General features: G+C 40.8%; 1 protein-coding gene across 1 annotated transcript in view; it reads right to left on the bottom strand.

Annotated features, from left to right (window-relative positions):
• Positions 1-12,828: 12,828 nt before the first annotated feature.
• Positions 12,829-25,801, bottom strand: part of SERPINC1 (serpin family C member 1) — a 54,149-nt gene continuing 41,176 nt past the window's right edge. Inside the window, exons 7-9 of the mRNA XM_027868365.1 lie at positions 18,588-18,984; positions 16,655-16,719; positions 12,829-13,075 (exon numbers count right to left, since the gene is read on the bottom strand). Of these exons, the coding sequence (XP_027724166.1) occupies positions 12,899-13,075; positions 16,655-16,719; positions 18,588-18,984 (639 nt within the window). The 3' untranslated portion in view covers positions 12,829-12,898. The remainder of the gene's footprint in view (positions 13,076-16,654; positions 16,720-18,587; positions 18,985-25,801) is intronic.

The raw sequence follows: 25,801 nt of genomic DNA on the forward strand, positions 1-25,801 counted from the left end.
AGTGACTTATCCCAGGCAGCCTTCTGCACATACCTAGGAACATCTGAATGGGTGCACTCCAGAGAGGTGGGATTTACCCACAAGGATAGATGAGACTGAATCTTGGGAGATACTCTTAAAGCAGCATAGTCAACTTTATTGTCAAGATAGAAGGTCAGTTTTTAAGTTGTTATTATTAATAACTAGATAATTCAAAAACAATATCCTCTAATCACCAACTAGAAGAATTCTGGTGGTAGCATTTAGGAAAGATTTTGGAACCTCCTTTACGTCTCTGAATACACTGCCTGCCTCTCTGCCCCCCCCAACCCCCCCTTCACAAAGGCACCCTTTTTGACTGGAGCAACTGAGGTCTTGAAAGGAGTTCAGAACTCAGCCGTGCTGAGTGTGATCTATTGTTGCATGTGATTTGAAGTGGTAGTGGTTGGATACTTCAGCAAAACAAGCTTGAGAAACCTAGCTGCCTTGTAGCCCTCATGTAGGAAAGCCAGTGATTACCAAACTGGTTTTTCATTCCTTCATCACATTGAGGAATTTAAGCATATACCAGGCTACTGCCCTCAGAGCTCCAGTTTCAGGCATTCCAAAGCATATATACAAATAGTTTTTTGCAAAAATTAGGATACCATCTGGATTTGTGTGACTCTCTGTCAGGCAAGTCATTCTGTTGAACTCCAGGCGGCAATAAGCCTTCCCAAGGCTAGAAGTTGATCCACTCTGTAGCAGCAATGCAAGTTTCGTTGCTTGTAGCACAAAGTTGTTCATCTTCAAAGAAGGCAAAGAAAACCTAGACCGATTTTTGGTGCTGGTGTTGATTTGGTGAAATTCTTCGACATTAAACCCCACTAACAGAGCCATAGACAGCCTTTGAAGAAGTCAGGTCACCTGAAATCCACTGATTCAGGTGAGAGTCAGAAAACAGGCTTCTTTTGGAAAGAATGCCTGGCTCCATCCCAATGTCCAAAACCACTCCCTGAGATACCTATATCAAGAAGGGTTTCCATGCAACCCCTAAATCAGCCTGCACAGAGCCCACAGGGTGAACTTAATCACATACCCCTGATTCAGATAGCCACTGTTCATATCTCTCAAGGGTAATATATCATTTCCCCCATTCTAGTGACAGATGCTAACACCTCATGTGAAAGCTGTGGCACAGTGGGATGAGATGGAATAGTTCAGTATCACAATGATCTAATTCAATGGAATTTAAATCTTGGGGCCCATACTGAGACCTAATTTAAGGGCATGTAATAAAACATCAGTTTTTTTGAGTCTACCTCTTTCTTATTAAAGAAACAAAGTCCATTTAGTATAATTGTGCTACAAGAGGCTGGTGGCTCAGACTGTTAAATTTGTCACACTGAGATTAAAGAATTGGTCATGGTAGAAGCTTTCTCATCTTTTGAGCCTTCTGTACCATGGCCTCTGAATCCATCTCAGGGAGCCAAAGTTGATTATTGAATTAAGAGGAGGGATGTTTATTGCTGGGAGCAAGCTTATGTACGTGACAGTTTACTGTACAATGGATTTATGGGGAATTAGGTAGCATCTTGGGATTTGCATAGATGTTAGTAGTTGAAAGTATGTTAGCGATTATAATTGGGAGCCTATGAAAGGGAGATGTGATCCAGATTCCACGTAATCACTTATCCTAAGGGATCAGAAATTACATTACAGAAAAATTACAAAAAAAACCTGTTCCACTACAAACCCTTTTTGATTGACAAACACAACCTCACCTTACTCTGCTTTTAAATCTATGCACTTTAAATGAAATTAAAGAAAATTTTACTCAGATAGCTTTGGAGGTTTCCTTAAAGAATACTTAGGCTTTAGGAAACTTCTGACCTTCCTCTGTACAGAGCAAAGATTATAGAATCCTAGACCCATAGCAGAAGCAGAATGACATCCTAGACAAGTTGTCATTTGAAGACAACTCTATTTGAAGCCCTCCAAGAATGAGGAACCCACTACCTCTCGAAACAGCCCATTCCACTTCTGGAAAAGATTGTTAGGAAATTCTTCCTTACATCAAGCCAAAATTTGCCTTTCTACAACTTTCACCCACTGGTATTTGTTCTGCACCCTGGGGCCAAGCAGAATAAGTTTTCCCTTTTCCACACAATTGGCCCTTCAAGTACTTGAAAACAACTGTCATACCGTCTGGAGTCTTCTTTTCTTCAGAGTAAACATTCCCAATTCCTTCAGTTGAGATGGCTGTGAGTTCCTTCATCCTCCTGATGACCCATTTCTGGATGTCCACCAACTTGCCGATGTTCTTCCTAAAATTCACTGCCCAGGATTGAGTATATTACTCCGCATAGTCTGATAGGGCAAAGTAAGGTGGGACTATGATCTCTTTTATTGGGCACACTGTCCTTTCATTGATGCAGTCTAGTGTTTGCGGCTGCCAGGTCACACTTGGTAAAGTACTTCAGTAGGTCCGTCAGGGTTTCATTGGTGTTGGTGAGTACTCCACCAATGCAGATTCCCCCCCAGACTTGTCTGTATGATTTTTTGTCCATACTGCCTCATATATCTTCAACCAAGGCTCTATGTACTTAATGATCTGGAAGCCCACTTTCTGGCTGATAATGCTTTGTGGGTCCCAGCTCCACACCTTATCTGTCCATATTTTATGCTTTGCTCTTGCTACATAGGATCATAGAGTTAGAGCTGGACAGAAACTTAGAAACCATCAAGTGCAACCTCTTTATTTTATAGAAGAGGAAACTGAGGCACAGAGAGTTTAAATGACTGTCCCAGGATTACAAAGCTACTAAGTGTCTGAGGGATTTAAATTCAGGTCTTTCTGGATTCCAAGGCCAGCACTCTGTCAACTGTTCTTCACTGTCTCATGACCAATCCACCTCTTTAATCCTTTCCTGTACATCCTTAAAAATTTATTTATGCCACTTTTTGCATACTCATAGTTGGTAATGTGCTGTTGTCTACTGAAGCCTCACACTGTGCTTTCAGGACCCAAAACTCTGAAATCCTTTTTATGTGAACTATTGTCTCACTGTCTGCGTAAGCAGTTGAGTTTTTGAACCCAAGATTCTCCCAACAGATAATAAATACATAGTTAATCCATCCCCTCTTGTATGGACAGTTCAAGACCACTTGGTCCATCCTTGACATCTGCATTTCTCTTACAAGTCTTCCGATTGCAGGACTTAATAAAAACTTATTTCTTTTCCCCTACCCTCATGTAACCTTCATGGCACCTGCCAGGCTGTGTGTGAGCTGGAGTACATTGTCATGGTGTTATTGAGTACAAAAGTGACTGGAGGAGTCTTTGGGCTGGTGAAACAGTTTTTCTCCAAGAAGTTGGTCATTCTCAATAGCCTTAGGTTACTTTATATCTCTTAGGTTGTTATTGCCACAGATTCAGGTCACCCATTTGCTAGGTCTTACAGTGAATGAATGATTGCTCCAAAGTCAGCCCTGGCAAAAGTTAGCGGGTGGGGACTTTTGAACTGTAATATCATGGCTTTCTTGTTCCATTACTTAACATTGAAAAACCTAATAAATGTTGGTACGGTAGTATCAGTTGATAACTGTTTTAGATTAGGGAAGGAGCTGACAAGACAATGGGACTGATTTCAGAAGCCAACAATAATATACCTCAGGCTGATTTGGATGTTTTCCAACCTTAGAACATCCTCCTGTATATGACGTGTAGCTTTGTTATGCAAGGTGAGCCAGAGTTACTACAGGGGGTGGAAAATGTGGTCTGTCAGCACACACTAATTTGAGACTTTAATGACATTTGTAGTGTTCAAGCAGGTGAGAGTAAGTGCTGTGGCCTGTTAAGCTTGTGTGGCTCTTCCCTCTGATCTGTAGGTTCCCTAACAGAAGCATGTTTTATGATAACTCCCTTTGGAATGTGGAGCTCTCTTTTACTGATCTCCGATTTAGAACCTTTTTCTTTCCCCAAATGTTTATGCTAAGAAATGAACAGGTTCCTCTGAATTTCATATTTTTCATATGGGAAATGCACAGCACAGTTTTATATGAATTTTAATCCTTAAACATTAGCATGTGATGTCAGGCCCATTTAGACAAAAACAGATCACTGAAATTTAGAATTCTTAAATAGATCTTGAATAGATTTAAAGCATAATTCCAAGGCACCACATGGTAATAGTCAGACAATCACTCTCTTTAATAGAAAAGGTATATTAAAGAAAATAGGAGCAAAATTGGAACTCTGGTCTAGCATGGTAGATCACCGCAATTTAATAATCTTTCTCCTTAAAGAAAGATTTTGAGACAGTCATTTCCTGTGCCTTTATATACTAACTTCTCCAGTAATTACAGTCTGAGGAGAGAATTGCTTCCTGTCAAGTCCTGGATTAATGCATACAAAGGAAAGGAAAAGAGGATTCTTGAAAATCCAAGGCCTCGTCTTGGGGTAAGGAGAGGGGAGAGATGGGGAGAAAATTTGGAACTCAAAATCTTACGGAAGTGAATGTTGAAAACTACAGATAAATAAATACATTTATTATTTAAAAAGAAAAGAAAATCCAAGGCCTTTGATTATGTCATGATTCACTAACATTTTATTGATGGGGAAAAGGAGGTTCTGGAGTTCATGATTTGAGAAGCTGGCTGAGAGATACTTAAAGTAGTTTAAGCTTCACATCTAATTGGATTTTTAAAGAAGGGGAAATGTTATACCTTTATCTACTGTAATATGAACCACTTATCTCAGAGCCTACCCTTTGTGACAGAGAAAACCCATAAAGATCACCTGGAGGAATAATTCTTACTGTGAAAGCTCATTCTTTCGCCTTCCCTTCTTCCCCCTAGATGGAGCCATTGTGTGATTTCATTCAATAGAGGTTCCCATTTTAAATAGCAGTAGATTTTGTAGTTTGGTACTGTGAATGAGATAATAGAATAAAAAGAAAGGGGACCCTGAAAAGACCCCCAGATCTTTATTCTTCCTCACTTAGCTTTTCTTAGGGGCAAAAGTCTGAAAGTTCTAAGCCAATTAAAAATAGATTCAGTGAGTAAGGTTAGGGTTTCTGCTTTCATCTTCACCTGGAGAAAATTTTTGTAAGTTCATTAACTAGACTTTTAATAGACATAACAATTACAAAGCAGAACATAGTGTCCAAAAGAGCCACTGTAAAAACAAAGTTACAGAGGGAGAATTATTTTAAATAAGTGGCCCCTTGAAGCCAGTGACGCCAAGTTGAGGGAAATCACTGAGAAATGTGACCAACATCTCTCTTTAGAAAAGACAAGGCAGTCACATAGCAAAAATACCTAAAATTTATATGGTATTCCTAATTTTATTTTTACAAAAATAACTTTAAATCATGTAACTTGTATTAAAACAGTCAGCCTGTTTTCTTTCTTTCTCTTTCTTTTTTGAAAACTGGCCAAACTTAAAATAACACTAATGTAATTCAGTATAATTCAATTGTTTATGCACATTCATTTGAATACAGATTGATATATTAAAGATAGCGTCTACAAAGGAATTCATGGTTATTTTGATTATTTTCTTAGATAATATCTATCTTTTTTTCATAAGTATATGTTTATAAATATATTTACTCATCTACTGTGATCTTGGTAACAGAATAGTTTCATTTAGTTATGTCAAAGATAAATTCTAATTCTGGACAAAGAGAGCTTTTTTATTGCTTTGGTTGTATTTTGGCCAAGAAGATGTTTCTTTGCACTTTCTATTTATAAAGAAGCTATATAGCACATTGTAGCCACTTAATACAGCTGTTCCCTTGAGATGGGATATAGGTGTTAAAATAAGGTGCATGTTAAAAACTAGGGGAAATAGGAAAGGGACTTCAATAGAACCTAGCCTGAGTCTACCTGGGATGGGATTGGGGGTAATACAAAAGTTAGGTTATGAAAAACTCTAGGAATCAGTCTGATAGGGCTGTGAGGTAGCCAGCCACCCAGTAGGATGTGTGGCTGTGGGTGTTTTTGTGTGTCTCTAAGAGAGGTGTTCAGTTGAGGCACAGAAGTAACTGCAGATTCTTCTACCTCCCATTCAGAAATAAACATGTACCCAGTTGCCCAGTTGCCACTGGGTAGAAGCTGGATGCATTAGCTATGGCCTGCCTCATCCTCTGTTCAGCTTTACCCTGCCTCATCCTCTGTTCAGCTTTACCCTTCTACCTCCAAGCACTAACTAAAGGGAATGTGCAGCATCCAAGAGCAAAGAAGAACCAGGCCCACATTGGACAGGCTGAAATGTCTGATATTATCTTTACTAGGCTTATGTTTTTATTAATTTTCCAAATCAAATCCATTTCAAAGCACTTAATAACCTGGTTTAATATTTTATCTATAAGCTTTCATTTGGCAGGAGTAGAATCACTTTTTCAAAGAGTAATAGAATAAGATAATCTCAAAAGTCTATTCAGATCCAAAATTCTTGTTTTAACTACTGTTTGTAAAGTGTTAGGAGGGTAACACCCCTTGAGTTATTGGTGTGTCTGCCTGTATTTGTATGGGGAGTTAAGGTGTGAATGTGGATGCTTACATAAAATGATTTTAAGACCTTCCTTTTCAGATCATCCATTTTGTTTTTATTCATTTCTAAGACTGCCCTTGGTCCCCAGTCCATTAATTTCTGACTAGACAGGGCCAAAACTCAGAGGCCAGTCCTTTACATGTGTGTCTGAGAAACTCCTTCATGCCTTCCCATGCTGTTACTGCTATAAGAGTCTTATGTATTTCTTGGGAATATTTGTGGACGTCAAAAAACTCAATTTCAGCAGTGAAATATCACAGTAAAGACTTCCTAGTCTAGTTAGCTGGCAAGCTGAGACCAATACCCAGATTTCCTGCCTGTGGTCAGTGTTTTTTTCCACTATTATCACATTATCTGTTCATTCCCAGATGGACAGCAATTGTGTTGTACAAAGATAATTTCTTACTTGGCATGGAAGTTCACCTCAGTATCTCTTAGGGTGCAGTTACACACAAACCAGCTAACACCTTGGCATCTTTATTAGGGCTTGTTGACACATCAAAACTGTTAACCTGGCAAAGTAGAACCTTCAGAGTTTAGTGATGATGCATGGGCCTGAAAATCCAGGTTTCATGGGAGCTAACTTCTTTAAAATTATGCTTCACTCAGTTGACATTGTTGGGGAAAGATATTCGTGTTGTTGGCTGGGAAGGGGACTGAATGGCAGCCCAAAACCCTCAAATTCTTCTAGTCTGGAGGAATTTTACCTCAGGGTTGTTGTGACTTCCAGAATTCAAGGGTTAAATTTGAAACCAATATATACTTTAAAAAAAAAAAGTTAATGGTCTAGACTGTTTAAGTGAAATCTAGACAAGGTGATAAAATATAAATTTTCCCTAAATATAATTATTTAGGATCCAATCTCTGATCATTTTTATTTATATGGTATGAAATAGTCTTATTGGCCATTCATAGCTAAAACAACCTTCAGACAGGAAATGAAGTCTTTAACACAAATTTATCCAAGATTTTAAAAAAAATCTTAAATTTAAAAAAATTATTCAAAATACCAAAAAATATCAAAATCTACATGTTTGGTTTTTTTTTTTTTTTAATTTGGATGAACAAGCAAACAAACAAAAAAAAACCACATGTAGTCTTTGAATCTAGTTGTTGGGAGGTACTAAGCAGATTTTCTTCTTTGAGTAATTTCTAACCTTAAACTTAATCAAAACAAGGCCACCACTTTACCTTTAAAATATTAATAGAGCTGATGAAGTCGGGAGCTGTGTATTTTTAATGCTTTCTACATTTTAATGATAAAGCTTTGGCCGGCTCTCTGTTATTAAGGTGCTACAGACTGTGACTAAACTAGTGGCTAAAAGTGGGGAAGGGAATGAACCAATTTCAAAGATGGGCTTCTGGTCTATGTAGTAGTTGGCAGGTCAGGACAAGTAGCCTTTCAGATGGCTTTAAATAGTGATGCTGACATTATTGGGCATGTAAAGGTCAAAATAATGACAAACCCAAGCTTCTACCCAAATACATTATGAATATCTTAGGAAAGCAAAGGTGAATGGAATCTTGGGAATTCATTTACCATGAATGCTTGTTATCTTTTTCTTTCTTTAGAGTAGTTTTCAATTTCTAAGCCATGGTAATATCCTGGACTCAGGAATGAACTCCTGCTTAGGAATATCCTTTTATTTGATTTTTTTCATCCATCAGAGAAGAATTCTCTTTTGTTCTGGTGCTGCCCATATATACGAGGCAAGGTTTTTTCTAAGTCAATTTTTTTTTTCTGCATATGAAGCCAAAGTTAGCAATGCCCAAGTATTTCTAGTAAAGCATGTTAAACCCATGGAACTGGAGGGAGAATATAGTCACCCTACCTCTCTTTGATGTCTCTCTTCCATGTGTCTTGGATTAACACTTGTTTTTAGAGGTTTTTAAAAATTATTATTATGGAGCCAACCTAGACAATTTTTTCATGGTTAATGATGGGGAGTCATCTCTCTTTTTTTCCTTTCTTTTTCTTTTTTTTAATTTGACTGATCTAAGGCTACTTTGATGCATGGCCATTAATTGTGAAGATGAAGCTTACCTGATTCATCATCATTGATTGGCAGATGATGAAATGGGCAATCTGTGGATAAATGTATCAAAGTAATTCTGGAAAGAGATGAAGTCATTCTGTGTCCACTTTTGTGTGTCTGTACCCATTCTTATTTCTCATTTTTCTATCCTTCCTCCCTAAAAAATGCATAAGACTTCAAAACTTGTCTCTTCTGCAGCACATCTTGATCAGTAGTATGGACTGTAACTCTAACTGCTCTTATGATAAAAGCCAAGATACCTAGAAGTTGTCATGTGTGCAGCTAGGCAGGTAGGCATTTGCTCGAGGCAGTTATTGGCTAACAGAAAAGGCACAAAAATATTTCTCTGTCATTTCAGGTTTCTTTCCTCTTTGGTGTATTTGTGCTGGGAGGGAAGAATGGTGAATAGGCAACTAGAAAGAAAGAGAGTGACTTACGTAATATAAATTAAACTGTATAAGCCAAGCTGAGTAGGGAGGGTAGATCCAGGTAACTTTGACTATTTGTCTCTTAGCTTGACTTTTAAATGAAATTGCAGTCAAAATGAGGCCTTCATTGTTCACTGGAGTTATTGAACGAAATGCACTGGCCAATGCCTGGGTGTTTTAAGTATTCAACAAGGAATCTGAAATAGCTCCTTTCGGTATGTCTGTTCTAGAATACAAAAGACCTAACCCATTAGTTCCTAAATGAGGAGCTCTGACAGCCCTGTATTAAATCTTCGAGGGAATTATATCTTCAATTACCTGGAAATCTTGTTTCTGTTTTGTCTACCATCATCCCTGATTCTCAATATTTTGTAGAACCAGAGTATTAAAAAGGTTGATACTTCCTGTCACCCACCACTACCCAAATACACAGAGAATCCAAGAATGAGGTTTGTAATCAACCAAAAAAGGAAGAAAGTACCCATGAACCATTGATCTAAAATAATAGCTGCCACAGCTCTTCCCACTTAGCCATTCTTAATTCCAGTCCAAGTGTTCAAGGGTACTAATCTCTTGCCTCAGAGAATAAATTGAGCACACTGCATTTGTCACAACAAATAACTTGAAGTTTAGTGTGTCTGGGAAGCAATAGCAACTGGTTATGGTGGGTGGGAAGGAGTTTGAGGTAGAAGTCTAGTCAGCATCAGGTTAAAACTTTTTGATAACATAGCAGTTCCTTCGTATTTGCTGAGTTGATAAGTGTTGTGGTCTCATAATACCATTTGTAGAAAAGGCCTTCTTCTTCTTGGGGTGATGGGCCTATGCTTTCTGTCACTGGGTCATAACTGTTTGGCAATTCTACTGTCATTGGGACTTAACGTTCAGGCTAACTTAACATTAAGGCTAAGATTTTAAGGCCATCGGATGGGCCAAATGGCACCTTAGAAGCCAGCTCACCCCTTCATTTTGAAACTGAGGCCCAGAGAGATTAGGCAGTTTCTGTAGTGCCCCATGTATAAGCAGTGACAGAGCCTTAGACTCCAAATCCAGCACTCGTTCCGCTGTCCCACATGCCTCCCTTTGGCAGGGTTTTCACACTGAGGCAGAATCTGTGGATTACTGTGAAGCTTCACTCCCTTTTTATGCTCCTCTTAGCCGCACTGGATTAATGTGTTTTATTCTGGGAGACGGGAGCATACGGGGAAGGGAAAAGAAGAGTTTCCACCTTGCACTTGAAGCAAGAGAGGAATCAAATTCCGTCTTGGCAAAGTAACTGTAAACCTTGGACAGATTCCCCCGGCCTCCTGGGGTTGCATGCTGCTTCTCCTTGACCCTCTAGAAGACGTGTCTTTAGACAGCTAACAAGACAACTTTAGAGATTCCATCTCATGAGGCGCTAGAGATGGGAGGGAGGTTATTTCTTTTCCTAATCCATTGACTTTTCAGCTGGCTAAGGGATTTTTTTCCCCCCCAGGGTGCTACTAGCCAGTCCTTTTCACCCCATTACTATCCATCTGAGCCTCTAGATAAGACAACAGGAATTGTGAATTGGGGAGGTTGGGTCTGGCATACTTCTAGCCTTCAGAGAATGTCAGAAAAGTTTTTCTCCTCCTTTACTAATACACAAAATTAGTACTTTAAATTTGGGAATTTCAGCTGAAGTCAGTGAAGGGGAGGAGTTGATTAAAATAGCCCTTGTACTTGTCGTCTCATAATTTTAGTGGGAAGTCTGCCTTTGCTGGTGGGAAGGCTTTGAGGGTAAGATGAGGGAAAAACTAATGTAGCAAATATTTAGCTTCTTTCAGGTGATTACAATCTGAAAGAAGTCTATCCAAACTGTTCTCTATGGTGCTTTTTCTTATGTGATGGGAGTTGTCCCATCTCTCCCTCATCATCCCTGGGCACTGTGCCTTCCCACTGGCCTCTATGAAAACAAATCATACTAAACTCAGATGCCAGGCTTCTTCACATTTCCCTTCTTCACCTCAGGCTTTTCACTTCTGCACAAAGCTGGGGATGTAGCATTTTCCTTCCATTTGGAAAGCGCTTTGGTTTTCCTAAGAAGTGAAGTATCAAATTGAAAACGGCCAGGTTACGTTCTGGTAGTAACTAAAGGAATTGGGGGGGGACACACAAGAAATTCCCTTTTTCCAATCTTAACAATGATACTGCCCCCACGTCGCCCTGTGAGTTTGTAGGTTACCATAGCATTCCTAAGCAGCATACAGGCTTAGCTAATATTGCAAGTGGTTTTTCCTCATAAATTAGCCAAGAAGGATTCACACTGAAACAGACAATCAGTTTCTAAAATATCCCCTAAAAGGGAGAACATGATAGACTATATTTATCAATTAGAATGTTTACCAGTCTCTTTTTCCCTTCTGAAAAATTAACATTTGAGGTTATGTCCTTCTCCTGGAGCAATTACTCCATTTAAAAAGATGCATCAGGAAAATAAATGGCCCAGTACTGCTTTTCCTCTTCTCTGTTACTGCTGAGGCTGAGGAACTGGGCATTTGCATCTTAGGTTGAAAAGTAGTTGCTTAAAAAGTACGTTTTACTGTAATCTTAAACATATCTATCTATAGATATGAATACTGTAGGGTTATTTTTTCCCCCACCTTTTAACCATTATCACTTAAATGTAAACCACCCCTTCCTTACTGAAAAAAATGCACTTTAAATCTTACTGTGTGGTTGTTGCTGGCTTGGCAGCCAGGTCATTTTGGTAGGAGTTGAGGAGGGAGAGCTGTTGCCAGACTTTTTGCTGCTGCCATCACCTGGCAAATAAGTGCAGCTCTGCCTCCTGCCTCAGCAACCCCTCCCCACGAAGAGTAGATCAGATGGGATTGTGGAATGCATGAATTCAGAGATGTCTGTTTTTAAATGAGCCCCACCCCCAAAGAAAGAAAAAAACCCAAATGGGAAGAGGTCTCAAAACGTTAGTTCCCCCCCTCCATTCAGAAATTTGGGGTGAATTCCCAATCTTAGGGATTATTTTCACAGTTAGGAAAGTTTCCAACTGTATTAACTTCTACTTAATGTGGGGATGACTATTGAGGTCCTTTTGGTTTGAAGAGTTAGTGTTCACACTGAAGAATCAAGCGATCCAGGTGTGGTCCTACTCTGTTATTTCTAGATATCAGAATTATTCCCGTAGATTATTTAACAAGTTTTCTCGACACTCTCTTCCCTTAGACTCTTCTCTTCCCCAGATCACAGGATAATAGTTCTTGGTGGGGCTGCATGTCTCCTGGAGGGTAGCCCCAGGAACAGTGTTGTGGGGGGAGGGCACAGGGGTGGGCAAAAGACTGGGTTTGGGGCAAGGGGAAACAAAGAAAAGGTGAAGATACAGAACTATATTAACGTATTTAAAGCAGTTTAGCAAAAGCTTTCTCGTTGAACAGCTTTAAGAACAATGTGAATGGAAACTTAGCAACCTGGTTAGGAATCTTTGAAAATTCTATAAATGTATACTTGAAATTCTGTTTGTATAAAGAAAATGCATTTTCCTCTTTATTTTAACACTGTGTAAAAGAACATTATGCATGTGAGTGGTTTGAGAATTAAATGGTTTAATACTCTTATCCTGACCCCTCTTTTTTTGTATGTGGAAACAGCTTATTTTCAGTAATTTTGGATTTGGATGTGTGGTGGAAATATTGTGACTTCATGGATCCCCAGTTCCTTGGTCGTGTCTCCGGTCTTTTACAGAAGGGCAGTATAATCTTTCTGCTGCACTTTCTCACCTCCAGATGGTTTTGCAGCAACCCCACCAGTAGTAGGCAGTTTCTCCCTCCCCTTCTCAATGGTTTTTGAGGATGTAACCAAAGTAACCAAAAACAGGAATAGTCAACGTTTTATTTACTGGTATCCACAAACCACACTGGGGAGAGGTCCAGAAGACCAGGAGCACCTCAGTTCACACAAGGGTTGGATATTCTGCCCATGAAAATGATAGTATTGAGAGCAGCTTCCCTGATGAGAACCAGGAAAGGCCTGTTGGCCTTGAAGGTCACCCTGTTGAAGATGAGCGAACGACCAGAAATCACAACCGCAGTGCTTGCAGCAGCTTCACTACCTTCCTCATTTACCTGCCATGAGATAGGGGGAAAGACTGTCACATAAGCTGACACAAACAGGCAACAGTCCTTCCTGGCTGACTGTTTAAGCCCTTTAAAAATGCTGCTGGGTTTCCCATCAGGAAGCACATTGAGTCCTTGAAGGTGAAACTGCATGAATGGAGCGTAACTGCATTCATTACAGAAACACACCTGCCCTTCTAGTACAAAAAGCTGGGGTCAGTTGAAATCTCATCTTTTCTTCATTCATCAAGTGCTCACGACATGCAAAGCGATCCCACATCCCCAGGTCCAGAAATCTCAACCTAGCCTAAGACTGCCTTACATCAGTTCCATACAGCACTGGCAGCACCTGTCTGTTCTGACAGTGCTGTGATACTATGTTGTACTAGCTCTCACAGGAAGAATCTGGATGTAAACCGTCTGAGTGAACCATAATTTTGCTCTTGGGGCAATAAGGTCACAATTTCTCAAGTATCCACACAGAATGTGAAACCCCCAAGAAGAGGGAGTTAGCCGTCTACCCTGGTAAATAGTGAGGGAATTTCTGGAGGTAACACATTAGAGAGTGGATTTCTCAAAAAAAGTTTTGCCTGAGCCCACAAATACAATTTATGCTACTTGAGCAAGTTCTTTGTGTCCCCCTCCAAATGGAACTCTGCGCTCTTTGCTATATAACAGTTGGAGGTTATCATAGGTTTCCATGCCCCCCAATCAATTCACACTTCTTTACCATGGCTTTTGCAAGGCCAGGCTTTGTGAAAACAAATTGCAACAGAGTGTTTCATATTCTCGATGTTGGATACAAAGCCACATATAGAAACTAGAACAATGCTTAACTGGCAGATTTTTCAAGGCCTGCAAACAAGATGAGGCTCTATCGATTACTTCCCCAGAGATGAAGTTCTTGTTAGCTGTGGCCCTTAGGTTTCTAAGCTGACCCCACATCATGCTGGCTTCTCAGGGCCTCATAGAGGATCAGTTCTAGAGAACTAATATTATGGTTTAGTGGCCACAAGTGGCATAGAGTAAATTGGTCCTTCGATTTCTTCCAGTGATACTCCAAAGCCCCTAAGTGGTTCAGAAGAGGCTATCTGGGATCCTAGGAACAGAATTACCAGCATCAGTTCAGAACCCCTTCAGCTTTTGCTGATAAGAGCAAATTTCCCCATGGAGAACCCATATCAGCTCAATAGTGAGACAAATTTAAAACGTTTGGTCAGAAAAAAGGAACAGACGATGAAGCTTCTCTACAACAGACACTTTTTGCTTATATTTTACTCCTGATACATACCTTCAGCTTCCTATGATAATATCTGGCCCACTTGTGAGTACACTTAGCCAAATGACTAGATGAGCCTTTTAGGGCCATTCAAAATCAAAAGCAACACACTTGGAAACAGGACTTACAGTAATACAAATGTAGTATCATCCCTGACTCGAGCTGAGAACAGTGACCCAGTTAGAAGGTATTGGTAAGACATTTGGCTTCAAAAGGCCAGAGAACCATTTCCCATTTGAGGAGTGGTTTAGTCCTACTTAAGTCAATCTTTATGGCCCTGTTGTTTTTCAGTATCAGTCAACTACAGGCAATTCTTAATCTCCAGCAATGTGCCAGACACTTTTCTAGGTGAGGGATATGCAAAGACAAAAATGAAACATCCCTTGTCCTTAAGGCGTTTACATTCTATTGGTGAGAAGACAACATATAAATACATAACTGTATACAAAATCTGTATGTCAGGGGAAACAAGCCTTTCCTCAACTCACAAAAAGTAATTCAAGTTTTGAGTTTCTCTTCAGTGTTTATAAAAATGCAGCATCATGCTTTGCATACTTAAGTCATCATTTGGATTAAGGCAAACAAACAGCCTTGCCTCTCAATATTCACACCATTAGCTTCTGTTTAAAGATGGCTCCATGCCTTATGGTCATTCAGTGCCTTAGAACTTAAACACTTAAATGCTTGTTGATTGATTGACATATAAAAGAAATACAAATTTATTGGGAGGGGGGAGAAGGAAGCACTAGCAGCAAATGGTTTTTTGACCTTGAGCAGCATCTGTCAGGCAGGTTACTGCTCTTTGGTGGAAGGCTGCCAGAACTGAGATGTCATTTTATTTTTCACAGTATTGAAGGTTAGAGATCTATCACTTCCTCCCACTTGCTGTATTCAGAACTTGGCCACCTCTGTCAGCAATTTACAAATACTGATGATAAAGATTCCCTGCTTCTGGTTAAACTTTATTTGTAGGTTTAAAAAAGCATAGTAATGTGATTTTTGTTGAGTTCCCACTGGTTAAAAGCCATTATTGTAAGGGTTGCACATCTGGGAGGGGGTAGCCTGCTTTTTGATTGATCATTAGGATCAACCCTCTGTATAGAGGGAGTAGGTAGTTGCTTCCATTTTACTATCTGAGCAGCACCTAATCCTGATGGAGATGGGATCTGAACCCCTAAAAGGAAAAGACCATGTCTTTGGGATCTGGAACCCACAAAGGAAAAGCCCTGGACTTTCCCATCTGGCAAAATCTCTGGCATTCACCTGAGGCTATGATCCCATCAACTGGCCTTTCATTATGGCTTAGGCCCAATCTCCCAATTCTCTGTTACCCTTAATCTAGCCTAGCCCTCCATTATTTATCGTCCTGTGTCCCCCCCCACTACTTCCCACCTTTAAGGCGTTCTGTTACCTCACAGTCACCCCAGCTTACTGGCCACTCCCATCCAGATCCTCCTTAGACCCCCTCATCTAGCCACCTCAGACTACTTGGCCACTCCTAGATCCCTCCCACAGTCTTTCTGAATATAAGGTCCATCGCAGGCCTCCATTAAGGTGCTCAGAATCTTAAGATCTGGCCTGCTTGCATTAGTGAAACAAATATTTAGATTCCTTAAGAGTCTGGCCAATATAGCAGATTCTTTAATAAACCTTATCTTTGGTTGAAAGAAGGCTTGGGTCGAATTCATTGGGGCAGGACCCACATGTTGTGATTTTGGGGTCCCAGACCCCTAAACCTCAGCAACCCCACCACCCTAAGAAAAATATCTACCCTAACTCAACTAGCTATAATGTCTGAAATGTGCAGCATTTTCACCCATTTGACCCTTGAAGTTCCCTGTTAAGAACTAAGTAAATTGCCCAAGGAGGTCAAAACACTAAATTGTAGTTACCCTATCAACACACCCAAAACAGGTAAGTTTATTAGATTATCTATAAAGTTAACCTGGAAAAGCTATGAAGGGCTTGGATCAAAGACAGGGACACTCTAAATTAAGGGATGGTGGAGGACAGTGGAAGGAAGGGATGCATTGCATTAGACACTCTAGGAGGGCGGTTCTGGGGGAATTCAATGGCACTTGACCCTGAGTAGAAGGAGGAGATGGTGACTTGGGGACAAAGAAATGTTGTAAACCTTCATAACTTTTTGGAGGTGAGACTCTGCTGGTAATAATAATTAAAGACTCCCTTGCCACCTGTAGCCACCCGTGAAGCAGGCATTGCAATTACATTTCTATGGAAAACGCAGTTGGGTAAAGTGAGAACAAAGTCCAGTAAGAAAAGGAGGAAATGAACAGAGATCTACTGACCTCAAGGAATGCCTTATGGAATGCATCGGAAACAAAGAAGTCTCCCTGGCCTTCTGCAATGATCCCTGGGGGGAAAAGCAACAGAAGAATGGTATCCTGAGACAGGGAAGCTAGCTACTCCCAAGACAGAGAACCTTCCTGCCACTGCCCCACCCCCCCTCCAGTTAAAGAGGTTGCTTATTAAATTCAGTTGAACTAATTGAGCCCAGCCCTCCCACTCAACATTATCATAAACATGTTATCACACATTGAAACGTTGTTTAAGGTCATTCAGACCGGATCATATGAACTTTTGTGCGTACAAATACAAAATGGCACAAAAGCTGTATTTCTAGCAAAATAAGATAAATCAAAACAAAGTCACACCATCTATGAGGGTGCTTTATCATCTTGGGTGGGCCAGATTCTACAAAACCCATCATCCCCTCTGTAAATGGAGGTGACGGCAACTGACAGACTGCCAGATATAATGAAAGTCCTACCCAGACAATTACCTAATATTAAAATGCCTCTTCCCCTGACGTTCTAAAGCATGTGAGTTACACAAATCCCAGAAAGAAAAATGGAAAAGCACATAATTGTGCAAGTCATAAGGACAGTGACTCCTGGATCTGTTTCATAATGTGTAACATTCTATGTTGGGTTTAGGTAATTTTATAAAACTTTATTTTTCTAATTCACCATTTTAAAATTTCTTTATTGCACTGTTTTGGTGCCTTTTTCAAAAATCAAAAATTTTTAATTAACCAGAACTAGCCTTTTCTGTCTCCAGTCGTAACACACACACACACACACATATTGAAAAAGAAAAAAAGGTCTTTGTAACAAATATGGGTCATGTCTAAAAAAATATGTATTTACATATTAATGGGGCAGCTAGGTGGTGCCATAATGCATAGAATACCAGGCCTGGAGTCAGGAAGGCTCATCTTCCTGAGTTCAAATCAGGATTCAACTGCTTACTAGCCGTGTGACCTTGGGCAAGTCACTTCACCCTGTTTGCCTCAGTTTCCTCATCTGTAAAATAAGCTGGAGAAGGAAATGGCAAACCACTCCAGCATCTCTGCCAAGAAAACCCCAAATGGGGTCACAAAGAGTCAGAGATGACTGAAATGACTGAACAACATCAATCAGTACTCCTTGTTGGGAGGTTGTTTGCCATCTATTTAGAAGCATTGATTTTGGGGCAGGGCGGCTCAGTGGATAAAGCTCCGGCCTTAGAGTCAGGAGGATCTGAGTTCAAATCTGGCCTCAGACATTTGATACTTACTAGCTGTGTGACCCTGGGCAAGTCACTTAACCCCAATTGCCTATTAAAAAAAATTTTTTTTTTAAAATAATAAAATAGAAGCATTGATTTTAAGAGTAAATTTAATCACCATTCAATGAGACAGCTGGGAGAGCCAGTGGATAGAGCTAAACCTAGGGTCAGGAAGACCTGATTTCACAGGTGGCCTTAGCCACTTACTAGCTAGGTGGCCCTGGGAAAGTCACTTAACCCTTTTCTGGCTCAGTTTCCTCATCTGTTAAATGGGCATAAGAATAGCACCTTTCTCCCAGGGATGTTGTGAGGATCAAATGAGATATTTGTAAAGCACTTAACACAACACCTGGCACATTTATTTATCTCCTTCCTCCTCAGAAGATAGATTGGAGGGGTAAAATTTTATAAAACTAGAACCACTTATATAGATCACAACAAATTCTCAAGTAGATTCAGCAGTCATTGCCTTAGTAACCTTAAAAACGACGTGGGCTTTGCCATTCACCTTTCTGTGATTTGTGGCTATAGCATTCTTTGGAATGTCAGAGGAAGAGGAGGAACATTTTAATATCGGTTACCTATCTGTCTGTCACTGTGTCTGTCTCCAGCCCTCTTCCTCTTCAGAACCATCCTGGGAGACAGGAAGAGTACAAAAATGCTCACACTCACCTGGCAGCTTGGCCCGTTCTGGGATGAAAAGGTCATCCAGGCCCATCTGTTGTAGGTTATCCTTCACACTGAAGTTGTCCTCAATTCGGAATCGGGGCACGTGGACTGCCAGCAAGGTCTCCTCTAGGCTTTCCAGCCATTCACGAAGTATGTCAGGCGTCAGATCCCTCTCCACCTTCTCTAAGGGCTTGTCAGGCTTGGGCAGAATCAGCACCATGGTGATGTCGTCACCTTTGTAGGGTAACTCGAGCACCTCCACCTGGCTGCTGCCCCTCACGTGACTGTAGCGGAATTTGTTCTCCTGGTACATCATGAATGCTGAGCACTGCTTCCCATCTGCCTTGTGAAACAGCTCCTTCTTGGTATTTTCAGGGCTGAACTTTGACTTCCACAGGCCCTGGGGGATTAGAGAGGAAGTCATGGCTCCCGAACAAGACAAATCCAGACTCCACTGGGGTCTGAATCCCTCTCTTTCCTTTCATATGACTTCCACCTTTCCCAAGTCTTGCCTTCTTCCTCTAGAAATTAATGGGGGAATGGCTGGCATTCTTTTATAATGCCAGAGTACCAGGGACAACTGGCACTACTGCTCCTCTCTTAGAAAAGTATGAAATGGCAGGTCACCATTTGCATTCTTTTTTTTGGGGGGGGGGGGCCAGGCAATGGGGTTAATTGACTTGCCCAGGGTCACACAGCTAGTGTGCCCCCTACCATTTGCATTCTTAATTTGATGCTGGCGATTAGTACTACTGCCCTTTAGATAAAGGTATCTAGGCTTTCCTCCTAAAGGTAGTAGCACCATTGTCAGGTAAATCAGGACCATGATCTGCCTCCATTTGGACATTTGTGCAATCGGGAGGCCTTCTCTGATCCTCCACTCCCATACCCCTCCCTAAAATGGCTGGTTAATTTATCTCCCATTACCTTCATACTCACTGTCTCAGGGGTCACCAAGTATGAAATCTCCTAGGTTTGTCAGAGACAGCATGACACTCTGGAGAGAGGACTAATAATAATAATAATAATAATAATGACTAATGTTTATAGAGTGTTTACTATGTGCAAAGTGCTTTACAGTTATCTCATCTGATCCTCACAACCCTGGGAGGTAGGTGCTATTATTATCCTTATTTTACAGATGAGGAAACTGAGGCAAACAGAGGTTAAATGACTTGCCTAGGTCACACAGCTAGGTAGTAAGTGTCTGAGTCCACTTCCTGGACCACCATTTCCAAACCAGATTACCACCTATATCAGCTTCCCTCTCCCTCTTTTCCAATTCTCTCCCTTTTAAGTGTTGTCTTTCTTCTATTAGAATATAAGCTTTTTGAGGGCAGGAACTGTCTTGTTTGCTTTATTTGTATCCTTAACACTTAGCACAGTGCCTGGGACATAGTCAGTGCTTAATAAATGCCCAACCTCACCCCCTTCTCTCTTTTTCTTTCTGTATGTTTCTGTCTTTTCTCTCTGTCTCCTCTCTCTATTTCTCTTTTTCTCTGAATCTCTTTGTCTCTCTCTCTGTCTGTCTCTGTCTCTCTCTCTCTCTCCCCCTGGCTGTCTATCTTTTTTATCTTATCCTGACTCTGATCTTAATACTTGTATGACCTTGGCCAAGTCACTAATGATCCTGGGCATCAGTTTCCTTAAAATAAAGGGGCTGGAAGATGAGGTCAAAATAATTTAGACATGAAGGGTGATATCGTAAGTAAATTAGTAGAGTATGGAAAAATGTACTTGTCAGATATAAGGATAAGGCAAGAATTTATGACCAAATAAGAGAAAGAGAGGATCACGGGAAGTAACATTGATCATTTTGATTACATGAAATTAAAAAACTTTCGTACAAACAAAACTAATGTAGCCAGAATTACAAGGAAAACAGGAAACATGGGGGGGGGGAGGGAGGGAGAATGTTTATAGCAAGTTTCTCTGATAAAGGCCTCATTTCTCAAATATAGAGGGAACTGAACCACGTTTATAAAAATACAAGTCACTCTCTGGTTGATAAATGGTCAAAGGATATGAACATTCAGTTTTTAGAAGAAGAAATAAAACCTATTAATAGTCACATGAAAAAATGCTTTAAATCACTACTTATTAGAGAAGTGCAAATTAAAACAACTCTAAGATACCACCTCATACCTATCAAATTGGCCAACATGACAGAAAAGGAAAATGACACGCTGGAGGAGGTATGGAAAAATTGGGACACTACTGCACTCTTGGTGGAGTTGTGAACTGGTCCAACCATTCTGGAGAACAATTTGAAACTATGTCCAAAGGGCTATAAAACTGTGCATACCCTTTGACCCAGCAATATCACTATTAGGTCTATATCCCAAAAAGATCAAAGAAAAAGGAAAAGACCTATATGTACAAAAATATTTATAGTGGCTCTTTTAGTGGTGCCAAAGAATTGGAAATTGAGGGGATGCCCATCAATTGGGGAATGACTGAACAAGTTGTGGTGTATGATTGTGATGGAACACTATTGTGCTATGAGAAATGATGAGCAGGGTGGTTTCAGAAAAACCTGAGAAGACTTATATGAGTTGATGCAAAGTGAAGTGAGCAGAACCGGGAGAAGAGTGTACACAGTAACAGTAATTTTGCAGGGCTGATCAACTGTGAAAGACTTAGCTACTCTGATCAATACAATGATCCAAGACAATTCCAAAAGACCCATGATGGAAAATGCCATCTATCTCTAGAGAGAGAACTAATGAACTCTCAGGGAAGATTGAAAGATACTTTTTTTAAACTTCATTTTTCTTGGATTTCTTTTTTGTCTGTGTTTTCTTTTGTAACGTGATTAATATGTTAATATGTTTTGCATGACTTCACATGTATGTTGTTGTACAGTCGTTTTTCAGTCATGTCTGACTCTTCATGACCCCATTCGGGGTTTTTTGGGCAAGGATTCCGGAGTGGTTTGCCATTTACTTCTCCAGATCATTTTACAAATGAGGAGCTGAGGCAAACAAGAATAAGTGACTTGCCCGGAGTCCCACTAGTGTCCGAAGCCAAATCTGAAAGATCCTCCTGATTCCAGACCTGGCACTCTATCTACTGCGTCACCAAGGGTGGAGGGGTGGGGAGAAGGGAGGAAATTTGGAACTCAAAATTTTTTTTAAAAAGATTATGAAAAAATTCTTTACATGTAATTGGGAAATATTTAATAAAATAAAGAAAGAAATGTTTATTAAGGGGGTTGGACAAGATGACTTACAAGATTTTTATGCTTCTCCAAAGTAGAAAGTCCAGGTCATTTTTGTAGCCTCTAATAGACTGGCTGAGTGTGAGGTGATTCTTGATACCCAGATGTACAGAACCTGTCTCTCGCCAAGCAACTGGTACCTTTGAGTGGCTGAGTTTCTGCAATTGTCAGAGACTCCGCAATGCTAAGGGTTGGTGTTGCATTTGATTATTTTGTAGATTATGAAGCCATTCGTTATTTTAAAAACATCCTTATTTATTTGTTTATTTACTTAATTTGGGGCTGTGTTTGTGATTTCATTGATTTGGGGACTCTTGCTCTACGAATGCAGGTAGTCAGTCAACAAACATTTGTTAAGCACTTATTATATGCCAGAGGAGGCAACTATTCAGCAACTTATAATTTTAGAGAGTTGCCTGGGATACAAGTTAAATGGTTTGCCCATGGTTACAGCCTTTATGTCAGAGGTAGGTCTTGAACCCAGGTCCTCCTAGCTAAAGTCAGCTTTCTATCCAAGATTGCCATGTTGCATCTCTACCTTTGTCCTTTTTTCCCCTCCATAAGTGGCCAGCATTGGAGAAAGAGGAAAAGGGATGTACTTTATTCCTCTTGAGTGAACAGGTTGACTTCTTCATCCCAAGGCTTCTGGCCTTGGTGGATGGCGTTGGCCCGTCAGAGAGCAGCCGTACGGAGATCTTCCTGGCATTTGTTGTGGTATATACAGGATGTGCCAGATACTGCTAGGAGTGGCTTAAAGATTCCTCTGCCTAGAGCTTTATTTCAGCACCACCACAATGCCCTGTCCATCCCCTGCCTGCCTGATGCCCACCTTCTCTCCTCTCAATGGATCAGCCTTGGATCAGCCCATGGGAACAATGGCTCCCATCCGTAAAGTTTGCTGGTCTCACACTGGATGAGGAAGCTGGCGCAGGCGGGCACAGTCACATGTGCCAACACAGTCAGAGTTCTTGAACCAGATCCCAGAGATGAAAAGGACCTCTATCTTGGTTCATTAATATCTGTACCTTGATATCCTGAAACATTTAAGATTTTCCTAATGGGGAATATACCCTCCAATGGCACAGACCACTTCACATTTCAAGAGCTATTGTGACTGAGAAATTCACCTTGTAGCCAACCTTCTGGTTGACGGACCTCATTAGTGAGGCCGGTTCTCAACTGAAAGACACATTGCCCATTGCTGGGGGACTGTATTTCAAGCGTGGGGAACCTGCGACCTCAAGGCCACGTGTGGCCCTCTAGGTCGTCAAGTACAGCCCTTTGACGGATTTCTTCTGTGAAGTTTGGATTCACTCAAAGGGCCACACTTGAGGACCTAGAGGGCCACATGTGGCCTCGAGGCTGCAGGTTCCTCACCCCTGGGCTAGAACATAACCAAGAGCCTGGCTGTTAGCTAATGGTGTTGTCCTTTAGCTAAGGTGTTCTCCTTAGACTTAAAGGAGTTTAAAGATGGGGGCAGAGTAAAAGCAGTGACTTGCTTAAGCTCTCCCCCAAACCCCTCCAAATACCTGTAAAAAATGGCTCTAAACAAATTCTAGAGCAGCAGAACCCACAAAAAGACAGAGTGAAACAAATTTCCAGCTCAAGACAACCTGGAAGGTTGGCAGGAAAAGTCTGTTGCACTGGGCTGGGAGAGGAACGCAGCAGTTCAGCATGGGCTCCTCAGGCAAAGACCAGGCTTCAGCAAACCTGGAGCAGGCCTCAGGGGACTGAATCACCACAGGCAGCTGTGGCAGTTTCCAGACTTCTCAACCCACAAACTCCAAAGACAACTTAGAAGGTCTGTAGGAAAGTTCTGTCTGACCGAGGTGAGAGAGGAGCTCAGTCCCAGCCCCAGTCCTGCATAGCCCCAGGGTGGCAACTGCTTCCAGAGCTCTCCGCCCACAGACTGAGGAGGATCAAGCAGCTGATCAAAGGGGGACTGCAGGGATCTCTTTGCTGGCTCTGAAGCAGGATTCTCTTGCTTTGCCTGTTCTTGGACCTGGGTCACAGTTCTGGGTACCGGTCCTGGGGTGAGGAAGAGTACTGGCATGGTGGAGCTTATAGTGGCAGTGGAGAGGAAATCCTCCTCACAGTTCCAAGGCAGAAAAGAGTGCTTGTGGTCACTCACAGACCACAGCACAGGCCAGGAAAGGAGTAAACATCTCATCTTTGATCGTACCACCTTGGAAGAAATGAAAATTTACAGGTCCCTAGAAGTATCTCTGAAAACAGTTGCACAAAACCCCTGAAGCTTGGGACAGTACATTCTCCACACTGGAAGCAGACCCCTACCTTAACAAAGAGTTTAAAAGTCAAATAATTAACTGGGATAATGAGCAAACTGCAAAAAAAGTCAGACCAGATTATCTTTCTTTGGTGACAAAGAAGATCAAAACATACAGCTAGAAGAAGACAACAAAGTCAAAGCTCCTACATCCAAAGCCTCCAAGAAAAAATATGAATCAGTCTCAGGCCATGGAAGAGCTCAAAAAAGATTTTGAGAAGCAAGTAAGAGAAATAAAGGAAAAACTGGGGAAAGAAATGAGAGTGATGCAAGAAAATCATGAAGAACAAGTCAACAGCTTGCTAAAGGAGACCTAAAAAAATACTGAAGAAAATAACACCTTAAAAAATAGCCTAACAAATGGCAAAAGAGGTCCAAAGAGCCAATGAGGAGAAGAATGCCTTCAAAAGCAGAATTGGCCAAATGGAAAAGGAAGTCCAAAAGCTCACTGAAGAAAATACTTCCTTAAAAATTAGAATGGAGCAAATGGAAGCTAGTGACTTTATGAGCAATCAAGACATTGTAAAACAAAACCAAAAGAATGAAAAAATAGAAGACAACATGAAATATCTCATTGGAAAAACAACTGACCTGGAAAATAGATCCAGGAGAGAGAATTTAAAAATTATTGGACTACCTGAAAGCCATGATCAAAAAAAGAGCCTAGGCATCATCTTTCAAGAAATTATCCAGAAAAACTGCCCTGATATTCTAGAACCAGAGGGTAAGATAGAAATGGAAAGAATCCACTAATCACCTCCTGAAAGAGATCCCCAAAGGGAGTCTAAAGACTCCTTCACAGTAAGGTAGGCTTGGATCCAGGGAGCAAGCACCCCACTTCATTCTTTAATAAAGAGACTAAAGGGTGTACAACAGAGGGGTTAAATTAGCTGGACAGAACCAGATTAAAATGTAACTGGGGAGTGCTTAATAAAAAAAAAATATAGATCCTATTAACTTGTGGTTTTTCTAAATCAACATGCTGCTCACAGGGATCCATTTGTATGTGAATTTGACACGGGTTATGTACAAAACAACATCGCTAACACACTATACAAGTTGCTTGTGTTAGCATATCTGTACATACATGCATATGTACATACATGCAGCAACTCTGTGTTGGCATATCTGTACATACATGCATATATGAATACGTGTATACACAGGCACACACACAGAGTTGATTGATACCAACAAACTTCACAATTAATGTGCTAATTGTGTTGATGTCTACATTCTTTAATACTTGGAAATCCTGGAAAGAGAATTATTGTGTTTGCTGCTCAGCTCCCATCCTGGCAGCTGCAACTGAACATAAGCTACTCTTTTGGCCCTCCAACCCCCGGAATGGTTCTCTGGCAGCATGCCTACCACAGTGTCCCCCCAGCTTTTTCTGCCTGTCCAGTTCCACGCTTGACACCCAACTCAAATGGTGTCTCCTCGGTGAAACCTTCCTTGATCCTCCCAGCTTGAAAGAATCATACTCTGTTCCAGGAGGACTCCTAACTTGTATCTCTCTGATGACTTTCATATTCTATCCTGTATATTCTACATATAGTTATATATACATATAACTATTTTGGTTATTTGTCTGATGACTTTTCTCCTCTCCTCATGGACAGGAGCTGTTATTTGATTCATCTTGATATTCCCCCATAGGTCCTCGACCAGTGCCTTGCAATAGATGAGGAAATGGAGTGGCGTGTTCAC

This window comes from Vombatus ursinus, unplaced genomic scaffold, assembly GCF_900497805.2.
Source record: "Vombatus ursinus unplaced genomic scaffold, bare-nosed wombat genome assembly UNPS02014789.1, whole genome shotgun sequence".
NCBI classification, from domain to species: domain Eukaryota; kingdom Metazoa; phylum Chordata; class Mammalia; order Diprotodontia; family Vombatidae; genus Vombatus; species Vombatus ursinus.